This window comes from Chiloscyllium plagiosum, unplaced genomic scaffold (genome assembly GCF_037043375.1).
Source record: "Chiloscyllium plagiosum isolate Xiang-an unplaced genomic scaffold, Cpla_swu_hap1 HiC_scaffold_8, whole genome shotgun sequence".
In the NCBI taxonomy this organism is placed as follows: domain Eukaryota; kingdom Metazoa; phylum Chordata; class Chondrichthyes; order Orectolobiformes; family Hemiscylliidae; genus Chiloscyllium; species Chiloscyllium plagiosum.
The window spans coordinates 98,865,629-98,892,031 of record NW_028270146.1 but is presented as its reverse complement, the minus strand read 5'-3'; the positions used below and the strand labels follow the sequence as shown (position 1 = coordinate 98,892,031).

Sequence of the window (26,403 nt, the reverse complement as noted above, 5' to 3'; positions counted from 1 at the left end):
TACAAGAAACATTTCTGATTCAGCATGTGTATGTACCTACTAAAGAAGGTACAAAACGTGATCTACTATTGGGAAATAAGACAGGGCAGGTAACTGAGGTGTCAGTGGGAGAGCAGTGGACATGATTCACATGGACTGTAGCAAGAAGTTTGATAAGGTTCCATATCATAGACTGGTTAGCAAGATTAGATCATATGGAGTACAGTGAGAACTAGCTATGTGGATACAGAACTGGCTTGAAGATAGGAAAGAGGCTTGCTTTTTTCAGACTGGAGGCTTGTAACCAGCAGTGATCTGAGTCTACTGCTTTTTGTCATTTATCCAAATGATTTGTATGTGAAAAGAAAAGGTACAGTTAGTAAGTTTACAGACGGCACCAAAATTGGTGGTGTAGTTACAGCAAAGAAGGTTACCTTAGAGTACAATGGGACAATGATCAGATGGGCCAATGGACCGAGGAGTGGCAGATGGAGTTTAATTCAGATAAACGGGAGGTGCTGCATTTTGGAAAGGCAAATTAGGGCAGGACTTATACACTTAATGGTAAGGTCCTGTGGAGTGTTACTAAACAAAGAGACCTTAGAGTGCGGGTTCATTGTTCCTTGAAAATAGAGTTGCGGGTAAACAGGATAGTGAAGGTGGCATTTAGTAAGTATACTTGCCTTTATTGGTCAGTGTATTGAGTATAGGAGTTGGGAAGTCATGTTACGGTTGTATAGGACATTGGTTCAGCCACTTATGGAAGATTGTGTCCAATTTTGGTCTCCTTCCTATAGGAAGGATGTTGTGAAATTTGAATAGATTCAGAAACGATTTACAGGTTATTGCCAGGTTTGGAGGACTTGAGATATTGGAAGAGCCTGAATAGGCTGGGGCTATGTTCCCTAGGGCATTGGAGGCTGAGAGTTGACTTTATAGAAATTTATAAAATCATGAGGGGTATACAGGGTGTGAATAGCCAAGGTCTTTCCCCCAAGTTAGTGAAACGCAAACCTAGAGGGTATAGGTTTAAGGTGAGAGAGGAAAGATTTAAAAGTTACCCAAGGGGCCATTTTTTTCACACAGGGTAGTGTGTATATGGAATGAGGTGCCAGAGGAAGTCGAGGCTGGTACAATTACAATGTTGAAAGGTATCTGGATGGGTATACGAATAGGAAGGGTTGAGATGGATATGGGGCAAATTCTGGCAAATGGAATTAAATTAGGATATCTGGTTGTCATGGACAAGTAGGACGGAAGGGTCTGTTTCCATTCTGTATAGCTCTATGAGTCTATTGTTAGGTGCTCCTGGCTTTATTAAATGACAGAGAGAAAAGGTCCACCAGAACCATCACAAGAGCGTTATGTAGTTTATCTGAAAGGCAAGGTGGAACAAGTTTGATCTTAGCCATGAAACGTACGACTGAAAGATCAAATTTTGTTTTCCATTTAAACTGTTGTAAAATATTGTTGCCGACCAGGTATGCAGTGTACTTTAAAATGAATCACTAAGAATTCAGGCCTAAAACAATACCAGAAAGTTAGTAAACAGACTTTGCGATAAATAGGAAATAAGTTTAAATGTCAACTGCGATAGTTTAGTGTGTTAACAAACAGGAAGAATGAGAACTAAGCACCTGCATGATGAAGGTATGATGGGAATAACTGATGTAATGCAGTCCTGTGGATTGAATCCTGAGTGTTGAGATCAGATTAACAGAAACAAAACATTCCCAAGGACATTATATGAAAAAGCTCGTCCCTATGAGCTAAACATCCAACTTCTATTCTTGCTTTCATGTCTACTTCTGTTGATTATTGAGAGGATTGGCAACAGCCTTCAACCTCACTTTCTTTTCTTTTTTGACTATATGAAAAGACGTACTTTAAAAAAAAAATTAAAACAAAAAGGACTCCAAAAGATAAATCATTGTTCTCTTAGTTGAGCAGAATTGACTAATACATTAGGGATAGTACATGGAGGGCTTTTCATTTTAAATAAATCCTTAAAAAACACAAAACAGCTGTGGAATTTCACCCATACAATTTTATTTGATTTGAAAACAAGATAATCACAACAAGGCTGCCTTGATAGTTTTAGCAAACTTCTCCAACACTAGATTTACAGACTTAATTTTTCTGCCAATTGAAGCTAAATGCACAGTCCATCTGCCAGCATTACTGGCAGTCAGCTCCTCAAATCCAAATGTACTAAACTGACCTCTTTCCTGGAATTATACACAAATTATCACCAGAAGTATCCTGGGAACAGGAAATAATTCTCTGGAGTTGCACAGGACTAGTGGTAATACAACATTTCCAGTGTACGCCTGCATGTTAGTGAGAAACCTGGCACGGAGTACAGAGGTAGCCCTATTTTTCACTTCATTTGGCAAAGAGGAGTTGGAAAGTAAGAAATAACATCAGCTGGGTAGTGTTGACTTGCAACTTTGACCTCTCTGTAACACTTTTTGCTTAGGCATAGCAGCAGACCAGCTATTTTACTGGAACAAAGAACATAATTTTACCCAAACTAGACACCTTATGGCAAGCACTAGCAAAATAATTTAGTCATTTAAAATAAACAGAATTTTACTTTATCCATGTATAAAACACACCTCTGCCAACCCAATCCCAGTGAAGTCATGTGATACTGTACAGTTTTGGTGCTTTGTGCAGTCTGAAGACATCTTTTCCTCGACAGTTATTATTTCAAGTACAAGTGCAATGTTTTGTGTTCATGTAATTTTTACTCCATTTTTGAAATCTCAAATTTTGTCGTCATAATTTCCTGAAAAACAAGGAAATCATTAGCAGAATTTTCCGTAACTGCAATTTCGAGTATGTACCTCATCTGGTCTGGTTCTCTAGTAGAGTAATCCACAATTAAACACTTTGCAATTTTATCCCCCATAGCCATAATATCTTTAAATTAAGATCTGTATTTCAAATTACTCTCAACTTTGGGTGATAAAAATAATCCCTGTTCCAACAATTATGTTAAAACATTTATTCTAACCTCTTTACTTGTTATTGATTCTAACCAAGAGGATTGTCTTATTTTTGTATTCAATCAGAATTCTTCATACTTAAGAGAAATCACTCAAATTTCCTGAACCATTTCTACTGAAGTGGTAATGATTCTCGTATCTTCAATTGCTTCACAAATAGTGTGCCTTATCATCATTTGAGTGAATCCACATTTTTCCATCCTATGCCTTAATCCCCTCTTCTCTCTCATCAGGCACTCAACCCCTCCCCACTCTTTATGAGCGTAGTTTAGCCAGTATTTTGTATTAATTTATAATTACTTCTGTTCTTTTGCACTCCATGCCACTACTTAGAATAACACAATTAGAATTTTGGATCTCTAAGTACTTTTTTCCTATTCACTCAGAGCGTGGGTGTCGCTGCCTTTGGCAACATTTATTGCTCATCTCTAATTTTCATTCAGATAGTGGTAAGTTGTTGCTTTGAACTACTGCAGTGCAAGGGGCATAGGTACACCCACAGTTTTGCATTTTCATGGAATTATGTATTTTGAAACGCTTCAGTTTATTTCCATTTCTCTTCTCCAAGTACTTGGTAGACACAGATCTCATTAGCTATTTGACAGCTTGACAAGTTTTCAATCTTTATTTGTGAGCTGAAGTCAATCCTCCTATGATGTCCATAGATAAAATGCAGGGATCACTGAATGTAATCAGGATGGAAACTTCATTGGTATTTTTTTCCGACCTTGAAGCTCCCTACACTCCTTTGTGGCCAAATTCAAAATCAAGCTCTGGCAGAAACCAGCTGTTTCAGTGCAATCCAGAAATGGACTTCTTTGTACGAGTGTGGTTTGAATTGAGTTTCCATAAGGATTTAATATTATCTTGCTTCCAGAGGAACAGCAAACTTTGAAGAATTGAAAATATGCAACTGAATAAATCTTCACCTGATGTTTTTAAGACATAGACCTACATCAGGAGAAACTGTACACATCTATCCGCCATAACGAAGGTCTCCTAGTCCTCAGTTTCTTCCTCGCACGTTGACCCAACCAATACCGTTCCACTGACACTTTCATCCAACTGGCTGAACTGGTCCTCACCCTCAATAATTTTTCCTTCCAATCCTCCCACTTCCTCCAGACCAAAGGGGTAGCCATGGACACGCACATAAGTCCTAGCTATGCCTGCCTCTTTATTGGGTATTTGGAACAGTCTAACTTCGGCAGCTACACTGGCACCATTCCCCACCTCATCCTCTGCTACATCGATGACTGGATCAGTACTACCTTGTGGTCCCATGAGGAGGTTGAACAATTCATCAACTTCACAAATATCTTCTACCCCAACTTCAAGTTCACCTGGACCACCTCAGACACCTCCCTCCCCTTCCTGGACCTCTCCATCTCCATTTCCAGCGACCAATTCAATATGTACATCCACTACAAATCCACCGACTCACACAGGTACCTGGACTACACCTCCTCCCACCCTGCCTCCTGTAAAAACGTTATCCTTATTCCCAATTCCTCCACCTCATCTGCTTCCAGGAGGACCAATTCCACCACAGCACATCCTGGATGGCCTCCTTCTTCAAAGAATGCAATTTCCCCTCCCACATGGTCAATGATGCTCTCCAGCAGATCTCCTCCACTTCCTGCACTTCTGCCCTTGAACCCCACCTCGCCAATCGCATCATGACAGAACTGCCCTGGTCAAGACCTTCCAACCTCTGGATACATCACATCATCCTCTGCTATTTCTGCCACCCACAAACAGACCCCACCACCAGAGATACATTTCCCTCGCCACCTGTATCTACATTTCGGAGAGACCATTCCCTCAGTGACTCCCTTGTCACGTCGACGCTCCCCCACCATCACCAACCCACCCTCCCCACCCAGCACCTTCCCCTGCCACAAGTAGTACAAACCCTGTGCCCACACGTCCCCCTGACCTCCGTCCAAGGCCCCAAAGGAGCTTTCCACATCCATCAGAAATTTAGCTTCACTTCCACATTCGTCATCCACTATATCTGTTGCATCCAATGTGGTCTCCTCTACATTGGGGAGACAGGACGCCAACTTGAGGATCGTTTCAGAGAACATTTCTGGGCTACCCACACTAACCAACTCCACTACCCTGTGGCTGAAAACTTCAACTCCACCTCCCACTGCGCCAAGGACATGCAGGTCCTGGGCCTCCTCTATCGCCAAACCCTAACCATCCGACGCCTGGAGGAAAATCGCCTCATCTTCCACCTTGGCACCCTCCAAGCACATGGGATCAATGTGGATTTCACCAGTTTCCCTATTTCCCCTCCCCCTACGTTATCCCAGTCGCAACTTCTAACTTGGTACCGCCTGCTTGAACGGTCCTACCTGTCCATCTTCCTTCCCACGTATCTGCTTCACCCTCCTCTCTGACCTATCACTTTCACCCTCACCTTCATCTACCTATCACTTTCCCAGTTACCCCCGCCAATCTATTTTTCAGCCCCCTTGGCCCACAAGCTTCATTCCTGATGAAGGGTTTATGCCTGAAACGTCAATTCCCCTGCTCCTCGGATGCTGCCTGACCGGATGTGCTTTTCCAGCACCACGCTCTTCGACACAGACCTACATCAGGACTAGGTACTTCAACTGAAAGGTTTCCTAACTCTACTATTTCAAACACTGACAGACAATTACATTTGAATTAGATTCTAAAAGTGAGCTCAGCTACATGTAAACCTGGATGCCAGGTACCTCCAGTGTCAATAAATGTTGATATTCATGGGGAGGAATTGCCAGGGTCTACCCCAGATTTCAAAACCTGTTACAGGTTAGAATGTCATATTCTGTTAATGATTGCATTCCTACTGATATTAGCCTAATGCTTTCCTAGCATTGATTCAGTGGCTCTTCCTCCTTTGCATCCATATTTTTGATTGCATCACTGCCTGATAAGATTTATATCAAGTAAAAGGGGGTCAGTTTAACTTGGTTGGCTGGATGGCTGGTTTGCGATTGCAGAGTGACACCAACAAAGGATTATCTTTCTCAACCCCTCCTTTTGCCTGTGGCATGATGACCCTCAGGTAAAACCATCACCAGTCATCTCTCTCTAATAGGAGAGCAGCTTTATGGTTTAGTAAGACTATGGCAATATTACCTTTGTATCAAGTAACTATTAGTACACACTGTTGTTATTTTTCAGGCAAGGGAAGCTCAAAGCATGGTCTATCATACAGTTAAATTTAGCTAATCTGTTTTTGATTATTTTGATTAACAAGGGAAAGTGGGACACTATTCATTGAGCAGTGACATGGGATCTTTTGCACCAAAGTGAATGATTTAATTTTCAATTATTGATGATCTTTAACAGTGCACTATTGGGCCAGTTAGTTTAAATGAAAGAATAAAGTTGAAACCATAGTTTCCTGACTTGGATGTGAATGTGATACAAACTGAAGAACATATGCCTCAAATCCCTCAGTGATGAAACATCACCAAAGATCAGGATCAAATCCTCTTCCAGTTTTTTTCTATTTTTGAGAGATTTTTGCATGTTTCTTTAAGGGAGTTTAAGTCAGTGCAGAAACCTAATGTAGACTGGATGTAGATTTGCTCGCTGAGCTGGAAGGTTTGTTTTCAGATATTTTGTCACCATACTAGGTAACATCTTCAGCGAGCCAATGAATGTAGCCTGCTTTCTATTTATATGTTTGGGTTCCCTTGGGTTGGTGATGTCATTTCCTATGGTGACATCATTTCTTATAGTGAGGTCACTTCCAGTTCTTTTTCTCAGTGGGTGGTAAACGGGATCCAAGTCAATATGTTTGTTGATAAGAGATCTAGTTGGAATGCCATGGTTCTAGGAATTGTCGTGCATGTCTCTGCTTGGCTTGTCCTAGGATGGATGTGTTGTTCCAGTTGAAGTGGTGTCCTTCCTCATCAGTATGAAAGGTTACTAGTGAGAGTGGGTCATGTCTTTTTGTGGCTAGCTGATGTTCATGTATGCTGGTGGCTAGTTTTCTACCTGTTTGTCAAATATAGTATTTGTTCCAATTCTTGAAAGGTATTTTTGCAAGAACAGGAAATGACATCACCATAGGAAATTATGTCACTACAGGAAATGACATCACCAACCCAAGGAAATCCAAACATGTAAATTGAAAGCAGGCTACACTATTAGTGCTTCATTCGGAGGCTCACTGAAGATGTTACTAGTATAGTGATAAAATGTCTGAAAATGAACCTTCCAGCTCTGCAAGCAAACCTACATCCAGAACCTCAACCTGTGCTATAAATCTTCTCAAAACTCGCTAACTTAATGTAGACAATGTTACATGCACCAATGCATACTCTTGCCACATCAATTCCTCTTATGCCAGCAAACATCCTCAAGTTTATGGGTCAACACTTTTACAATTAAATGTTACATAAATCTGTTGCTTACCTCATCGGAGTCGAGAAGTGCCGGAAGTGCACTGAAAAAAAATAAAAGGCGAGTTAAGAAAAGTACAGGAGTACACCACAATCATGGTAGTGTGGCCAATATCAGTGTGAAATAGATGTGATGATACTATGACTCTAAGAGGTGTATTTTGCCTTTGGTTTCCAACCATTTGATCAAACATAGAGTCTGATAATCGAATTTCAACTTCCTTACCTTTATTCTTTGATTTGTCCTCCAGCTTCAAACTGTGGCTTTGTCATCTTGTTACCACAGTCAGGAAAAATCCCAGGCTATACTTCCTGTAACAACACAGTTGCCTGACTTTCCACTGGATTTTCAACCACAGTAGGCATCACTCCCATCTGTGATCCAGCTATATCATTACCAATGATAAACTGTATGAGTGGAACCAAAAATCTTTCTCTTCTGACCACCACTTCACTTTTCGCCAGACTCTCCAAACTCACTTTATATAATGGAATACTGCACTTCCCACCATGAATTCCACTTGTTATCACCTTTTCTGGTAACATTCCATCTCTCACCAATGACTGATGTGCTCCTGCATATCTCAAAATTTTAATTTCTTTGTCTGCTCCCCTCCTGGCATACATGAGTAAACCTTACTGTCACAAATAAATTCTTTCAAGATCTGACATTTTCTTCTCAACCAACCCCTGATCACATTGTATGTTCTTTTGCAACATATTAGTTTCCGCTGAGCTTTCCTTGACTACTTCAACAAAACTCACTGGCTCATCCTGTTTTCCCACATCCATCCCCCCAGTGCTTTTACTGAACGACCAACACTTCAACTTCATGTGGCCTACTTTATTACAGCAAAAACACCTGAGCTTTTTTTTTTAAAACTTCTGTTCTCTCTCATGGGTTTTCTTTTTATCCTGTGATAAACTATCTTCATCTTAAATGAGATCTCCTTTTTTCCCTTTCCATGCAAGGATTTCTCTTTCCCTCAATTTCTAGCCGTCATAAACTTAAATTGATGTTGGAAGCCAAACTTTGATTTATGGACTAACTCAAACATCTGCCATTTCTGCTGCTAATCTTGCAGTCTTAACTCTCTGCTCTTCAACATGACTTCAGGAAGTGAATTTTTGAACTCCTCTAAAATAATTGTCTCTCCGCGATATTTGATCTATTTTCAATGCCTTTATCCACCTATCAAAATTACTTTCTTTGATCCTTTCAAATTCAATGTACATTTGACCAGGTTCTTAGATTCCTAAAACGTTGTCTGAAAACTTTGTTATTAGCTCATGTGCATTCAAGACAGCACTTTCACCTCATTATATGCCCCAGATACCTCCTCTGATAGTGAAGTAAGTACTTTACTACCGACCAACTTTTTTGAAACAGTACCCACATGGTTACTAACCACTTCATTTGTTTAGCCACTTTCTTAAATGAAATGAAAAAGGCTTCTATATCCTTCCAGTTTAACTTTGGCAATGTTTACACATATTTAAACAGATCCCCCTCAAATAAAATGCCAAGGTCTCCCAAGCTGTTTACTTTAAGAGCTTTCAATAGACTGCTTGTCGCTTCTGCCTTAAAACTTCTCTCTCAAAAAAAACAAGACAAAATACATTTCTTAAAGCCATAGTATCCTCACATTGACCATAGTTAAAATCATTTTTTGTCTGACAAAAGCAAATGCAAAACCAGCAGCAAAATCCTGCTTTTTACTTCCGGTTTTCACATCGTGTGGATCTTATGCTGCTAGTCAACACCTTGAAATAGCAAACCATAAGTCTAGTTAGAAGCACTGAGCAATATGGTGCTCCTTCCCCATCTGAATCCAAAGAATAGGTTAGGACAGAGGAAGAAACAAGTCATCCCTGGTTACTTCACTGTAAAGCTTTGTTGCCGTGCTGCCCTATCCTCCCCCAGTGCCTCAATAGCAGATGTAATATCAAAGTCCTGTCTATACTTCTGGGTTTATAATTTCTTATTCTTTAGATAAATTTGGGATTTTAGAATTTTGCTTACAAGACTTAAAAAAATTGACTTGGAATAAAATTCTCTTTTTTTTCCCTCAGAGAAATGCATGTCGTTGCCCAAATAAAAACAAATCTTCATAGTATCATACTTAAAAGTATCATAGGTGATAAGAAACAGTGTAGACCATTTCAGGAAGCAGGCCAAAGTGTTTAATAAGACATTCCAAAGAAAATTATATGAGATTACAAGGGTTTTGAGGTGAACTGCAGATGAATACTGCAGAGAAACAAAACCATAATTTCTCTCTAAAAAAAGGGAGTTTGCCCAATTCTTTATTCTGAATCATACTTAGAAGAATGGAAAAAGTTGTATTAAAAAAACTTTTCTTGTAAAATTGTCAAGTTGTATGAAAAACTAAATTCTTTAGCAGTTAGGAAATAAGTGTATGATATTACTTTTTTTGTACTCTGAAAGAGAGGAGAAAGTAATTAGATTAGATTACATTACACAGTGTGGAAACAGGCCCTTCGGCCCAACAAGTCCACACCGACCCGCCGAAGCGCAACCCACCCATTCCCCTACATTTACCCCTTTACCTAACACTATGGGCAATTTAGCATGGCCAATTCACCTGACCTGCACATCTTTGGACTGTGGGAGGAAACTGGAGCACCCAGAGGAAACCCACGCAGACACGGGGAGAATGTGCAAACTCCACACAGTCAGTCGCCTGAGGTGGTAATTGAACCCGGGTCTCTGGCGCTGTGAGGCAGCAGTGCTAACCACTGTGCCACCATGCCGCCCATAATGTTGTACTGTGGTGTGATTAACACTTCATCCTGACGTTTCATCCATCTTCTCATGTTTTCTCTGAATTAACAAACTTTGAGTCACTGGGCAGCCATAATTACATTTCCGCTGATCATTCACTGTTACAATCTTAAAAGAAAATTAAATGTATGATTATAAATGCATCTTTGATGGTCTTTCCTCAAAACAATTTAAAAAAATGTTTTTTTACGACCTTTAATAAAGAGGACAGGCAGGAGGCTGGCAGAACACAGCAAGCCAGGCAGCTTCAGGAGGTGCAGAGGTTGACATTTTGGGCGTAACCCTTCTTCAGGACTGGGGGTGGGTGTGGGGGGAGTGCAGATAAAGAGAGAGGTGGGGCAGGATGGTGAAGTGGGGATAGGTGAAGACAGGTAGAGGGTACGACCTGGTCTGTCAATGGGAAGAATGAATCTGGTTGGTGCAAGGGTGCAGTGGAAGGGAGGGGAAGGGGCTGGGAAGAAAGTTGGGGGTGGGGAGGGAGGTTATTTGAAATTGGAGAATTCGATGTTGAGTCCTCCGGGCTGTAGGGTGTTCAGGCGGAAGACAAGGTATTCTTCCTTAAAGAGATATGGTTTGTTTTGGCAATAGAGGCAGCCAAGGATGGTCATGTTGGAAAGGAAGTGGTTGGGGGAATTCATATAGGCGTGACTGGGAGGTCTGGTCAGCCCCTGCAGAGCCAGCTGCAATGCTTGCTGAGCTGTTCCCTAAGTTTGCGTTCGATCTCGCTGATGTAGAGAAGACCACATTGGGAGCACCTGATGCAGTAAATGAGGTTGGACGAGATATAGGTGACCCTCTGTCTCATCTGGAAGGACTGTTCTTCCAGGTGAGAGAGAGGATCACCTACATCTCTTCCAACCTTGTTTACCGCATCAGGTGCTCCCAATGTGGTCTTCTCTACATCAGCAAGATCGAAAACATACTTCGGGAACGACTCACCGAGCATTGCAGCTGGCTCCTCAGGGGCTGACCGGATCTCCCAGTCACCGCCCATTTCAATTCCCCCAAACACTCCCTTTCTGACACATCCATCCTTGGCCTCATCCATTGCCAAAACAAACCACAGTTCCTACCGGTGGAACAAGACCTTATCTTCCACTGGGCACCCTACCGCCCAGTGGACTCAACATGGAGTTCTCCAATTTCAAATAACCTCCCTCCCCATCCTCGACTCCCTTCCCATCCCCATCCCCTCCCCCTCCCTTCCACTGCTCCCTGCCACCAACCGAATTCATTCCTCCCAATGACCAACCATGTTGTAACCTCTACCGATCTTCACCCATCCTCACTACACAACTCTGCCCCCACCATCCCCTTTATCTGCAGCTCCCCCCCACACCCACCCCTAGTGCTGAAGAAGGGTTAGACCCGAACCATCGACTTCTGCATCTCCTGATGCTGTCTGGCTTGCTGTGTTCTTCCAGCCTCCTGCCTGTCAATTTTGGATTCCAGCGTCTGCAATTTTTTTGTCTTTAACAGAAAACATCTTCATCGCTCTTGCAAGTTCAATTAACAGCTATCTCTACTTTACGTCATTTCACTATTTTCTCCTTTAGGAGTCAAGGTTTATCTCTTCAGAGTTCAAAATGAAACGCTTGCATCGCTGTCGTTGTTGAAGGTTACCATAAAAGGTTTGAACATTCAAAGTTTTAATTTTCACATTAACTCTTCTATTTGTATTTTCAGCTCTTTCCACATTCCTTTTCAATCAGTCCACAGGATTTTAAGATTAAGCTTGGTATCATTTCAGCGCAACTTCCATATGCTCATCACCTTTTCTTATTTTTATTTTCCTCTCAAATTATGAATTCAAGTTAAGTGACGCCACCCATCGAATTTCCACTATACTTGCCATTGCTATAAATTAATTCTGTGATTTTCATAACTTACAAAAAGAATTTTGAAGAAATTGCATTTTACTTTCTAACTTTTTGGAAGGATACATCTGTCCTTAACCTGTGTTACTCCATGTGAAATATACCAATACCATTAAAAACTGCTGATATATGGAAGTAATAGTGATGGATACATTTGAAAGCTTCTTGTACAACGATTAAGTTTGTACTAATTAAAGTCACTTACACATCTGCCATGGAAGAAGGAACATTCTCTTCAACCCATTTCAGATCTTCATCCTGTGAAAAATGGCAAGGGTTTTAAGAATTGAAAGCTATACTATAAACAAGTTATCCTTCATGATAGCGACAAATGTATTTAAACTATCATACCCAGACATAAAAGAGTACACCAGAGATATATATAGTGAGGAAAAGAGCAAACAATAATAAAAGCAAACAGTGGATGCAGTCTATGACAAATTAACTAATTAATTTGTCAACCATTTTAGTCATCTCTAAGGTTATTCAATGCCTTAACATACTGATTTTGCCATGGTGATATCATTTCCTATGGTGAAGTTATTTCCTGTGGTGAACTCACTTCCAGTTCCTTTTCTCGGGGGGTGGTAGATAGGGTCTAACTTGATGTGTTTGTTGATAGATCCAACCCAAAGAAACCCAAACATATAAATAGAAAGCAGGAATTTTCAGCATTGCTTTGACTGAGGCCCACTGAAGATGTTACCTAGTAGGGTAACAAAACATCTGGAAATGAACCTTGCAGCTCAGCGAGCAAACGTATATCCAAAACCTCAACCTGAGCTACAAATCTTCTTAAAACTCGCTGAGCTCTGCAAGATTACAAGAGGCAATAGATAGGGTAGATTGTGAGAAACTTTTCCCCGTGGTAGACGTGTCTAAGACTAGAGTGCATACGTTTAAGGTGAAGAGTAAGTGTTTTAAAGGGGATCAGAGGAAAAATGTTGTCTTTAGAGGATGGGAGAAATATGGAATGCACTGCCTGAGAGGGTGGAGGAGGCAGGTACCCTTGTAACTTTGAAAAAGCAACTAGGAGAGCACTTAAAATGCCAAGACATAGTAGGCTATGGACTAGATGCAGGTTTGGTGTTTGTTGGTCAGTGATGACATGGTGGACTGAACAGCCCATTTCTCTGTCGTGTGACTTTCTAAATAGTGATCGTAGTAATCAGCATATCAATCACAATGGGAATATCACCAAGTCCAGCCTCAGCAGCTTAAACACTTGTCAACATCTGTCATTCATAGTCACTAGTTGTCTTGCAAGATTTACTAGAAGGCAATTAAAGGGAATCCTTGTTAGGGCAGGCCAACCTCTCCACAATGTATTCAATGATTCGACTCTCCATCCACTTTAATTTCCATGAAACATGTTAGCATTTGCCTTTTCTCTGAAAATATATCTTTTGGGTTGGATAAAAGGAACATATCCTGTTTATAATTATTGACTTCAGTGTTTTGCAGATTGATGTACATGCGCATTTGTATGAAACATTTCTCCGTTACTTTGCTCTAAGTCCATATATATCTCAATACTTAACCTTTAAATCAACATTATTTGCCATCTTACTTACCACTTTATTAAGTTTTGCAGAGCCATTAGACTCTGATTTTGTGCCCCTCATCTTCATTCCCTCTGCAAAAAAAGACATGGGGATATAACTTCCATAAATTGTTCTCAATAAATGGAATCACTTCTTTTACCATTTCATTTTCCTATTGGAGGCCTCTTAATATAATATTCGTCTAATAATGTACCTTGCAAACCATTTTCGAGTTAATCCAATAAACTACAAAAGTGCTCAGCATTTTTTATTTCCCAATGAATCTATGAAACCTTGCAAAAATTCAAAGCTCTAATTTACTCAATTTCTTACTCTTCATTTGTTTACCTAATTACACATTCTACTGTAGACTATGATTACTAAGTAGGTCAACTTTGCTCACCAAAAGCTTCGTTCAGCATTGGTTCTTTTAGTTCATCATCATAATCATCATCTGCCAGAGGGGAAAAAGCAAACCTGCAAAACAAATAGCTTTCTTAACATTACCCCAATTTGTGTGGAATTGTCAAGTGAATTGGAAATGATGTTGTGCAAAGGTAGGTATTGGATGGATGTATATATTTACTGAGAATATAAGAGATTTCCTTAAAGACGAAGTGTTTTAGTGATTAGTTCGTGGAGATATAATGTATCACTTATCTGTGCTGATAAGTAAACACATTTTTCCTGTTCACATACTAATGTCACATGAACTAATTAGCTTGGAAGAGTAGATCTATCTTCACTGTCCAGCTGCTTAGGTTGTGACTTTTATAACAAGGATCAAATGTATAAATTAATACATAAAACTAAAGATTAAACAGATTTGCCTCCTCGCTTCTTTAGCAAGTACTCTTGCAACAGTACTCAATGGAATTCTACCACTGAAAGAAACTTCTAAGTAAGAGATTTTCTTCAGAACCACCCCCAAACTTTCTCATTTATGCATGAATAAATGAAGCTTCTGTAATGATTTATCATAAATGAAAATAAAAATTCAAACAACAACATTACAATTCAACATTTCATTAATCACATACATGCTGTACACATTAAATAAATGCATGATAATTGTGGGAAATCCATTTCTTGAGCTATATAGCACAAGATGCTGAAAACACCATACTTTACTGTTACAAAATTTAAAAAAACTTTTTTGATTGTTAACAGTTAATTTTACTGCTATTTTTCCTTCCTGAGTGCTCACCTTACCAATCCTTCTTTACTGTTGTATGAGAGAGGGAAAAGCAAATGTGACCAACCTTGCACCATAGATCTAGGTAGCAATCTATACTGGGAGCTTAAGTCTGCTCCTCAAAAGAGGTTTATTGCTTGGCAAATGATAACCTTGTTAAATCTATGAACTCAAAATCTGGCCACCTCAGGTGTACAGACAACCAAAAGATGTCATCATACTGGTGTACAAGATTCTGAAAAACAGTTGTAAATCCAAGAAGCTAACTCTATTTCCTCTCCAAAAATGTAGTCTGAGCTGAACAGTGATCCAGTAATTTTCTATTATTATTTTTAGATTTCCAGCATCTTCTGTATTTTGCTTTAGTTTTGAGGTAAACTTAATAGTTGTGAGGAATCTTAGTTAGCTCAAAATGTTAGTATAGGAATCCAATACAACTACTAAACCAATTCCCAAAACACATCCAGAGCAGTTTCTCAGAACTCCCATTTGTTACTAAGCTTTCGTTTTATCTTTCCTACTTTTCCAACAATATGATCACTGAAGAATGACAATCAAAGAACAACCAAACAAAAGGTAAGTATGATCAACAAGAAACCTTCAGAGAGGATTTAGGCCCCAAATTACAGGATACCACTGTTAGAAATAGTGGAGGGAGACAAGATGAATGAGAAATTATCGATTCAGTAACACCAAGTTAAAACATTATAAAGATATGATGATTCCAAAGGGAGAACTAGGTCAGTGATGCAAGCAATTCTGCAATTTGATTGCTGGATGAAGATCAATAAGCATTGTATATTCGACAAAGAGAGATGTAGGGAGAAAGCAATGAGTGTTCAATGCATGGTTGTAGCGTAAGACAAGAGAGAGTAAATTGAGTTAATGTTCTTGCTTGAACTGGTAAAATATGAGAAACTGTATCCTTGAGACAGGCCAGGCCAAGTCTTTATACTCTTCTATCTTTATAGGTCACATATCACTCACTTCATTCAGCCCTCTGGTGTGATTATACTGAACAGCTACATTGAGATGCGGCCAAAACAAGGTTCTTCCAGTACATTTTTGTGCTGTTTGAAAACAGCAATTCTCTGGGGCAATGAGATCTCCCATGCGAGAAACCCAGATCCTCTGCTTTGTATTATGCAGGGTTTACCCTTGCTGTTTTATAACCATCTACCAGGCATTGAAATAGGAGGTATAATTCTACTTGTTAAATTTAACCCTCTCATGTCTTTGCCTCTGTGTTACCAATTAAAAGTACTTATGGGCTACTCAGTCTGTGAAACATGTTCTTCATTCTCATCAACACCCTATTAATTGTCAACTGAAACAAGAGAGTGAAAACATTTAGAAATTTGTGCCAAAAAACTACACTAAGACCTTTGATTGTTTGCCGAAGGTCTCCACAAGATCATTATGACCAGTAGAATGACGGAAAACAGCAATCGCCAGAATGCATCATCTATCCACCGTTCTCTCCAGTCCTGCATAAAACATGGAAGAAAGGAATCAAAGTGCTGCTTGTACATGACTTCATTCAATGTTTCTTCTCACTTCAAGAATGGTATTCATTTAAGTATTGTACTGTAGTCCCTACTAACATCTCAGACATATTTCCACAGGTATGACAGGCAGCCACCCCAAAGGTTTCTCACACACACACTTACACCCTGTACTGGTACAGTGCCACAAGCATCAACATCACAGTTTGGGTGTAGGTTAATTTCTAGAAAGGAGGGTCTGCAATAACTGGGTTAACAAAAAAGTTATTTTAGTCTCCTTAATCTTTCTTTCTTTCCTTTAGTAGCTGGCATGAAAACACTGATTTGTCTAAAATTGGCATGAGTTACTTTTAACCTTTCTCAGGTGACTGCAATGATTCGGTTCTTGGTGTACATGGAATCCATAGTGTTTTATGGACAAAATGATCTTTGTCTTTCCTGGATTCGTATCTTTATAGGCTATGAGGTAGCCATCAGGAGTGAGATTACAGATAAATGCTCTCCCATCCAACATCCTAAGTACAGGAACTATGAAACCAGTTATGACACAAATGACTGAAACCAGTTGATTTAGCCCAGAAACATCAAAATCTCCATCTCATGTTCATTCAGCTGGAACCATATAGAATAGTGCTTTTACATCACAGAGAAACTACTTCATCCATATTTTGACTTCCGTAACAGCAAATGGCATCTCTTTACTGTGAAACTGTAACACAGAGGCAAAGACACGAGAAGGAAATGGAAAATAAAATAGGGCAGTCTTGCTAAAACTATACAAGGCAATTGTCAGACTACACTTCAAATACCATGAACACTTTTGATTCCTTTATTTAAGGGGGGGGGGCGAATATACTGGCACTGGAGACTCTAGGTTGATGCTGGATATGGACGAATTTTCCTATAAGAGAGGATCAATACATTAGGCTTGTAGTCATTGGAGTTTAGAAGAATGAGATATGACTTTATTTAAACATAAAGATTCTTAAAGGGCTCAACAGAGTAGATATGCATAGGTTTTTTTCCAACGTTTTCTCCAATTTCTTTTTCTTCTGCAGAGATGTCCATGGTACATATTTTCCAGAGTCGAAAAGCAGGAGGCTGGAAGAACACAGCAAGCCAGGCCATATCGGGTGGTGGAGAAGTTGATGTTTTGGGTATAACCCTTCTTTAGGAATGGAAGTGGAGATAAGGGAAGCTGCAGATGAAGGGGATTGGGGGTGGAAGGGTTATGATTGGGGAGAGGGGCAGAGGTGACATAGTAATAGATGAATACAAGTGGTCGGTACATACAAGCAGGAGGCTGGAAGAACACAGCAAACCAGGCAGCATAAGGAGGCAGAATTCATGCAGTAGTTTGACAATCAATGTGCGTGGTGCCTTCCAGTTGAGGGAACATTGATTGTTTCGCTTGTGAGTGTGTCTAGGACTAAAGGGCGTAATCCCAGAGTAAGAGAGAGAGGAGGAAGAATTTCTACTTTCAAGAGTGAATTTGTGGAATTCTTTATTGCAGAAGGTTGTTGAGGCTGGTTTGAAAAGAATATTCAGGGCTGAGATAGACAGATTTTTAATCCAAAAAGGAAATGCAGGGTTTGGGGAAAGAGCAAGAATGTGGAATTGAGGATTATCAGATTTGCCGTTATTTCACACAATGGCAGAGATACTTGGTGGGCCGAATAGCCTATTTCTGCTCCTATGTCTTATTTCAGAAAACCTTTACAAACAGTGATAGCCAGTGAAACATGCTGTACAATTATCCACGAGCTCTCGTCAATGTTAACTTGGTTCCACGTCCTATGTTATGTAATGGTGACATTGCTGCGAGTAGTTAAGGTCTGGAATGCTGACAGGAATGGTTAAAAATCACACAACACCAGGTTATAGTCCAACAGGTTTAATTGAAAGCACACTAGCTTTCGGAGCGACGCTCCTTCATCAGGTGGTAGTGGAGGGCTCAATCCTAACACACAGAATTTATAGCAAAAATTTACAATGTGATGTAACTGAAATTATACATTGAAAAATTTATTGTCTGTTAGAATACAGTGATAGTTTCACTTCTTTCATGTGTAAATCACAAAACCTTTTTTTTAAAAAAGAGTTGCATTCTCGGGTTAGCTGTTAACAATGGTGATAGCTAGGCAATATGTTGAAGGTAAGAACAATGACTGCAGATGCTGGAAACCAGATTCTGGATTAGTGGTGCTAGGAGAGCACAGCAGTTCAGGCAGCTTCCGAGGAGCAGCAAAATCGGTGTTTCGGGCAAAAGCCCTTCATCAGGAATACAGGCAGAGAGCCTGAAGTGTGGAGAGATAAGCTAGAGGAGGGTTGAGTTGGGGAGAAAGTAGCATGGAGTACAATAGGTGAGTGGTGGAGGGGATGAAGGTGATAGGTCAGGGAGGAGGGTGGAGTGCATAGGTGAAAAAGAAGATAGGCAGGTAGGACAAGTCATGGGGACAGTGCTAAGCTGGAAGTTTGGAACTAGGGTGAGGTGGGGGAAGGGGAAATGAGGAAACTGTTGAAGTCCACATTGATGCCCTGGGGTTGAAGTATTTCGAGGCGGAAGATGAGGCGTTCTTCCTCCAGGCGTCTGGTGGTGAGGGAGCGGCGGTGAAGGAGGCCCAGGACGTCCATGTCCTCGGCAGAGTGGGAGGGGGAGTTGAAATGTTGGGCCACAGGGCGGTGTGGTTGATTGGTGCGGGTGTCCTGGAGATGTTCCCTAAAGCGCTCTACTAGGAGGCGTCCAGTCTCCCCAATGTAGAGGACACTGCATCGGGAGCAATGGGTGCAATAAATGATATTAGTGGATGTGCAGGTAAAACTTTGTTGGAGGTGAGATAGGAGATGTGGGCGCAGGTCTTGCAGTTCTGCGGTGGCAGGGGCAGGTGCCAAGATGGGAGGGTGGGTTGTAGGGGGAGCGTGGACCTGACCAGGTAGTCACGGAGGGAACGGTCTTTGCGGAAGGTGGGGAGGGAGATATATCCCTGGTGGTGGGGTCTTTTTGGAGGTGGCGGAAATGTCGGCGGATGATTTAGTTTATGTGAAGGTTGGTAGGGTGGAAGGTGAGCACCAGGGGCGTTCTGTCCTTGTTATGGTTGAGGGGTGGGGTCTGAGGGCGGAGCTGCGGAATGTGGACGAGATGCGTTGGAGGGCATCTTTAACCACGTGGGAAGGGAAACTGTGATCTCTAAAGAAGGAGGCCATCTGGTGTGTTCTGTGGTGGAACTGGTCCTCCTGGGAGCAGATACGGCGGAGGCGGAGGAATTGGGAATATGGGATGGCATTTTTGCAAGAGGTAGGGTGGGAAGAGGTGTAATCCAAGTAGATGTGAGAGTCGGTGGGTTTTTAACCTTCGAATCCTCCCACTTCCTCCAGACCAAAGGGGTAGCCATGGGCACACGTATGGGCCCCAGCTATGCCTGTCTCTTTGTTGGCTACATAGAACAGTTGATCTTCCGTAATTACACCGGCACCACTCCCCAGCTCTTCCTCCGCTATATTGATGACTGCATTGGCGCCACCTCATGCTCCCGCGAGGAGGTTGAGCAATTCATCAACTTCACCAACACATTCCACCCTGACCTTAAATTTACCTGGACCATCTCTGACACCTCCCTCCCCTTCCTGGACCTCTCCATCTCCATTAATGACGACTGACTTGACACTGACATTTTTTACAAACCCACCGACTCCCACAGCTACCTGGATGACACCTCTTCCAACCCTACCTCTTGCAAAAATGCCATCCCGTATTCCCAATTCCTCCGCCTCCGCCGTATCTGCTCCCAGGAGGACCAGTTCCACCACAGAACACACCAGATGGCCTCCTTCTTTAGAGACCGCAATTTCCCTTCCCATGTGGTTAAAGATGCCCTCCAAAGCATCTCATCCACATCCTGCACCTCTGCCCTCAGACCCCACCCCTCCAACCGTAACAAGGACAGAACGCCCCTGGTGCTCACCTTCCACCCTACCAAACTTCGCATAAACCAAATCATCCGCCCACATTTCCGCCACCTCCAAAAAGATCCCACCACCAGGGATATATTTCCCTCCCTACCCCTTTCCGCCTTCCGCAAAGACCGTTCCCTCTGTGACTACCTGGTCAGGTCCACGTCCACCTACAACCCACCTTCCCATCTGGCACCTTCCCCTGCCACCACAGGAACTGCAAAACCTGCACCCACATCTCCTCCCTCACCTCCATCCAAGGCCCTAAAGGAGCCTTCCACATCCATCAAAGTTTTACCTGTACATCCACCAATATCATTTATTGCACCAGTTGCTTCCGATGCAGTCTCCTCTACATTAGGGAGACTGGACGCCTCCTAGCAGAGCGCTTTAGGGAACACCTCCGGGACACCCGCATCAATCAACCACACCGCCCAACATTTCAACTCCCCCTCCCACTCTGCCAAGGACATGGAGGTCCTGGGCCTCCTTCACCGCTGCTCCCTCACCACCAAACGACCGGAGGAAGAACGCCTCATCTTCCGCCTCGGAACACTTCAACCCCAGGGCATCAATGTGGACTTCAACAGTTTCCTCATTTCCCCTTCCTCCACCTCACTCTAGTTCCAAACTTCCAGCTCAGTCCCCATGACTCGTCCTACCTGCCTATCTTCTTTTCCACCTATCCACTCCACCCTCCTCCCTGGCCTATCACCTTCATCCCCTCCTCCACTCACCTATTGTACTCCATGCTACTTTCTCCCCACCCCCACCTTCCTCTAGCTTATCTCTCCACACTTCAGGCCCTCTGCCTTTATTCCTCATGAAGGGCTTTTGCTCGAAACATCGATTTTGCTGCTCCTCGGATGCTGCCTGAACTGCTGTGCTCTTCCAGCACCACTAATCCAAAATATGTTGAAGGTGTTGGCCCCTGTGTTCTCTGTCTATGCCATGATTTTTAGATTGATTCTAATCTAAAAAGTGAGATAACGGAGTTCTACATGAATGCATGCAGTTTTTGAGCAAAGTACAATGTAACCCTGCAAGTACAAATTCACCCCACAAAATATATATGTGTGCATGTGGGTCTTTGTCTGTGTGTGTGTGTGTCTGTCTGAGTTGAGGGTTATGTGTGTGAGAAAGTGTGTGTATAGTGAGTGCAGAGTGTCTTAAGTCTGTGAGGGGATGCATGAGAGAGTGTGGGATTGTGTGGGTGTCTGTGTGCGCATCTGTGTATATTTGTGCCCGTGTGTCTAGGAGAGAGTGTGAGAGTGTGTGTGTGTGTGTGCGCGCGCGCGTGTGTCTATAGTGCAATGGTGGTCATCTGTAATGTGACATGAACCCAAGGTCCCGGTTGAGGTCCCCCCTATGGGTACCAAACTTAGTTATCAGCCTCTGCTCGGCCACTTTTCTCTGCTGCCTGTCCCGAAGTCCACTTTGGAGGATGGTTACCCGAAGGTCCAAGGCAGAATGTCCTTGACCACTGAAGTGTTCCCCAACTGGGAGGGAACCCTCCTGTCTGTTGATTGTTGTGCGGTGCTCATTCACCCATTGTCGTAGGCTAGTTGTTGAGGGCCTCAACTGGGACCTTGGGTTCATGTCACATTACAGGTGACCACCATTGCACTATACACATACACAGATACTCCTACACCCACACACACGGACACACAGGCACCCACACACACCCTTACAGACACACGCACTCCCACATGCACCCCCTCACAGACTTAAGACACTCTGCACTCACTACACACACACACACCCACACGCACACATATATTTTGTGGGGTGAATTTGTACTTGCAGGGTGACATTGTACTTTGCTCAAAAACTGCATGCATTCATGTAGAACTCCTTTATCTCACTTTTTAGATTAGAATCAATCTAAACATCATGGCATAGACAGAGAACACAGGGGGCTAACACCTTCAACGTATTATCTAGCTCACACCAATTGTTACAGTTAAGCTGAGAATGCAACGTTTTAAAAAAAAGGTTTTGTGATTTACACATGAAAGAAGTGAAACTATCACAGTATTCTAACAGATGAAAGGCTTGACAATCAATTTTTCAATGTATAATTTCAGTTACATCACACTGTACATTTTTGCTATAAATTCTGGGCCTTACAATTGTGTCCTCCACAGCCACCTGAAGAAGGAGTGATGCTCCGAAAGCTGGTGTGCTTCCAATTAAACCTGTTGGACTATAAGCTGGTGTTGTGTGATTTTTAACTTTGTACACCCCAGTCCAACACCGGCATCTCCAAATCGAGAGTAATGGTGGTGGTGACAGATTCAACTATGGCCTTCAGAAGGGAATTGAATAATTCTATTGATGATAAAAAACTGCTGGGCTATGACGAAAAGCTATGGGAATGGGACAAGCTGAAGTACTCTTATACAGAGCCAGCAAGTCAAGAGTCACAACTGAATAAGTGTAACTGTTCTATGGTTCTTAGGCTGAACAGTAAATGTAGCACACAGTAAATGGCTACCTTGTCTTGAAACTATTAATTATAGCATTAACACTCCCACCATGCACCTGAAATTGATAACCTGTGAAATTAGAATTTTTGAACTGAACGCTGATGCCCTTTGACATTCAATGGTGTTTCATCACTGAGTTGTCCACTATCAAAATCTTCGGAGTTACCATTGTTCAGAAATGCAACTAGAATTGCCACATAAACACAGTGGCAAACAGCACTTCAGAATGCTGCAGCAAGTAACTCACTTCCGGTCTCCCAATGTCTGCCCACTACCTACAAGCCAAAGTCAGGAGTGTTAAGGAATGCTTTCCATTTGGTTGGATAGATGTTGCAGGTGCAACAACACTGAAGAAGCTTAACACCATTCAGGACAAAGCAGCTCACCTGATTGACACCATATCCACAAGCATCCAATCTCTCCAACATCAATGCTCAATAGAAGCAGGGTACGCTATCTACAAGATGCACTGCAGAAATTCAAAGATCCTTAGACAACATCTTTCAAAAACATAACCACATCCATTTAGAAGAACAAGGCAGCAGATACTTGGGAACATTACCGCCTACAAGTTCCGCTCCAAACCACTCGCCAACCTGACTTGGAAATATATTGCTGTTACTGGGTCAAAAGTCTGGAAGTCCCTCCCCTAAGGGCATTATGGGTCAACAGTCAGCACGCGGACTGCAGCAGTTCAAGAGGGCAGCTCACCACTACCTCAAGGGCAACTAGAGACAGAAAATAAATGCTGGCTAACCAGTGATGCCCAAGTAGTACATGTGAATAAATAAATTTTAAAAACAATACAGAAGAGGTTTTGCTTTAGTTCTTAACCAAAACCTAATCTTAATAGTCTGCCTGAATGCTAAGAGTTGTAGCTATATCCTTCCTTTTTCGTAGTTTTATTATTAGATTAGATTAGATTAGATTACAGTGTGGAAACAGGCCCTTCGGCCCAACAAGTCCACACCGACCCGCCGAAGCGAAACCCACCCATACCCCTACGTTTACCCCTTACCTAACACTATGGGCAATTTAGTATGGCCAATTCACCTGACCCTGCACATCTTTGGACTGTGGGAGGAAACCGGAGCACCCGGAGGAAACCCACGCAGACACGGGGAGAACGTGCAAACTCCACACAGTCAGTCGCCTGAGGCGGGAATTGAACCCAGGTCTCTGGCGCTGTGAGGCAGCAGTGCTAACCACTGTGCCACCGTGCCGCCCTTTATTAGATTACTTACAGTGTGGAAACAGGCCCTTCGGCCCAACAAGTCCACACCGACCCGCCGAAGCGCAACCTACCCATACCCCTACATTTACCCCTTACCTAACACTATGGGCAATTTAGAATGACCAATTCACCTAACCTGCACATCTTTGGACTGTGGGAGGAAACCGGAGCACCCGGAGGAAACCCACGCAGACACGGGGAGAACGTGCAAACTCCACACAGTCAGTCGCCTGAGGCGGGAATTGAACCCGGGTCTCTGGCGCTTTTTCCGAGCATCATGAATCACGATAACTTGTCATCCAGCAGGTGGCCATTCAACATTGTATCTGTGCTTAATCTCGAGAAGAACAGTCATGCTGAGTGCCACATCCCATTTTCTGTCTGTAATTCAAAGGCACCTCATCCTCAAGCATCTGTGAAGCCACTTATTTTTAAATGCATTTGACATTTTGACATCCACCATGTTTTCCGTTACGGCATTTCAAATTCTGACAAATCTCAGTTAAAAAAAAACTTCTAATCTCCCTCCTGGATATTTCACTAATGATTTAAAATCTATAACCTCTGGTTATTGACTCATCAGAGGGGATAGCTGTTCTCTGTTAACTCGAAAGAAAATCTACTTACCTCAAAATCATAGTTAGACAATCTCTTAACATTCAATTCACTATTCCGAGAACAGTCCAATTTTTACCAGAATATTGAAGTGCCTTCTTTAAAGTAACATCAACTCAAACTCTTCATTGATGTCTTATTTTCATCTTTTGAGGAATACGATGCCAAGAACTGTCCACTGAAAAGTCCAACTGATTTGTCAACTTTTAGCACAATCTTTTTACTCTCAGATACTAATCCTCTATTTTTTTGAAGGTTGCACATGGTTCAAATGTCAACACTAGCTCGCACAAGGAGTATGCATGCATTTGTGGAAACCAATTATTTGGAAGGAACAGGAACTTTTACATTGACTACAATAAGTCAGAATTTTGACATGAAAGGGAAAATTCACAATTTTTTGGGTAGTATCTTGGAGATGAACTCCTAAAACAGTTAAAAATATTAATAATGCAAAGTTTAACAAAAAAACAACAGAGCAGAAATGTGTTTACAGAGGCTCTGCAGTGAGTAAGATGACTGATTTAAATATTCAGCAAAGGGAAAAATACGTATCAAAACATGCAAAAGAGATACTGCAAGGGATAAATCGACACTGCTAACTATATCCTGGACTGAATTGATATGAGCAGCCAGAAGGGATTATGTTAGGAAGTGACTGAGGTGGATTGGAGAATTGGTTGTCACTCCAAAAATTAATAATGTGAAATATAGGTGATAGCCTGTTCAAGTGCCAGCTTCACTGCAGCGCATGTAGATTAATCGTGGCATGGTGACTGTCACAGCCAGCTGATATCTTTGGCCCTGTCTGTGCATGTACAAGGGCACATGGCCATTGTATTCATCATTTTGGCATTCAGAATAATTACTCCCTTTTTAATATGACCTTATCAACTTGTCCTGCCATCTTTAGAGTCTGGTTATATATACACCAAGGTGTCATTGATCATGTACAATTTTCAAAATCATGCTACTTATAGTATACCATCTTTCATATTAGTTGTCCCAAACTTCATTTCATTCTCCTCTACTCCAAATGCTACCTGCCCATTTCACTATAACTATAATGATAATTATAGTCCTGAAACTTTACCATCCAATACTTTGCCAAGTTTTCTCTTGTCTGCAAACTTTACAGTGTTGTCGCCTACGTGCAAGTCAAAGTTGCTTATATGGTTGCACAATAAGGGACCCAAAAACTGAACGCTGGGCAACAGAGTATCCATCCCTGTTCACCCTCCTACCATAAGACAATTATTCATCAACAATTTTGACTAACATTCTCTTTTGTCTACAAGAATTCAATCAAATTCGTTAGACTGGATTTGTCTTTTAATTGGGTTGCTCAATTAATCCCTGTCTTTCCAAATAAAGTTATTCCCTATATTTGCTCCCAATTAATTTCCCAACATCAATCCTCAGCTGACTGGCCTTATTTTTCCTGGTTTATTAGTTATCCCTTTCTTGAACTGTAGTAGAATGTTGGCAACCTCGAATCCTGTAGTAATATTAATGTATCCAATGAGAATTAAAAGATTGTGGCCAATGCTGCTATTTCTACGATTAGTTTTTTCCAGCAGACTATGATGCATTCCATCCAGGACAATCGCCAACTTTCAGTAATGCAAATATTTTTAGCACATCACCTCAATTTCCCTTTCCTCCTTTAGTGAAACCTACATGTTATCCACTTCTTTCTGAAGACAAAGGCAAAGTGCTCAGTGAATACATTGACCATGCCTAAAGCCATTACTTGGTGATCTTCCTTTGATTCCTCAAGAGGCT

At 41.7% G+C, this 26,403-nt stretch overlaps 1 protein-coding gene across 3 annotated transcripts in view; it reads right to left on the bottom strand.

Annotated features, from left to right (window-relative positions):
• Positions 1–2,006: 2,006 nt before the first annotated feature.
• LOC122553858 (Golgi-pH regulating cation channel-like) overlaps positions 2,007–26,403 on the bottom strand; it is a 69,906-nt gene continuing 45,509 nt past the window's right edge. For all 3 annotated transcript variants that reach the window (XM_043698299.2, XM_043698300.2, XM_043698301.2), the window contains exons 15-20: positions 16,205–16,308; positions 14,030–14,103; positions 13,657–13,718; positions 12,288–12,340; positions 7,413–7,443; positions 2,007–2,770 (exon numbers count right to left, since the gene is read on the bottom strand). In XM_043698299.2, the coding sequence (XP_043554234.1) occupies positions 2,729–2,770; positions 7,413–7,443; positions 12,288–12,340; positions 13,657–13,718; positions 14,030–14,103; positions 16,205–16,308 (366 nt within the window). In that variant the 3' untranslated portion in view covers positions 2,007–2,728. The remainder of the gene's footprint in view (positions 2,771–7,412; positions 7,444–12,287; positions 12,341–13,656; positions 13,719–14,029; positions 14,104–16,204; positions 16,309–26,403) is intronic.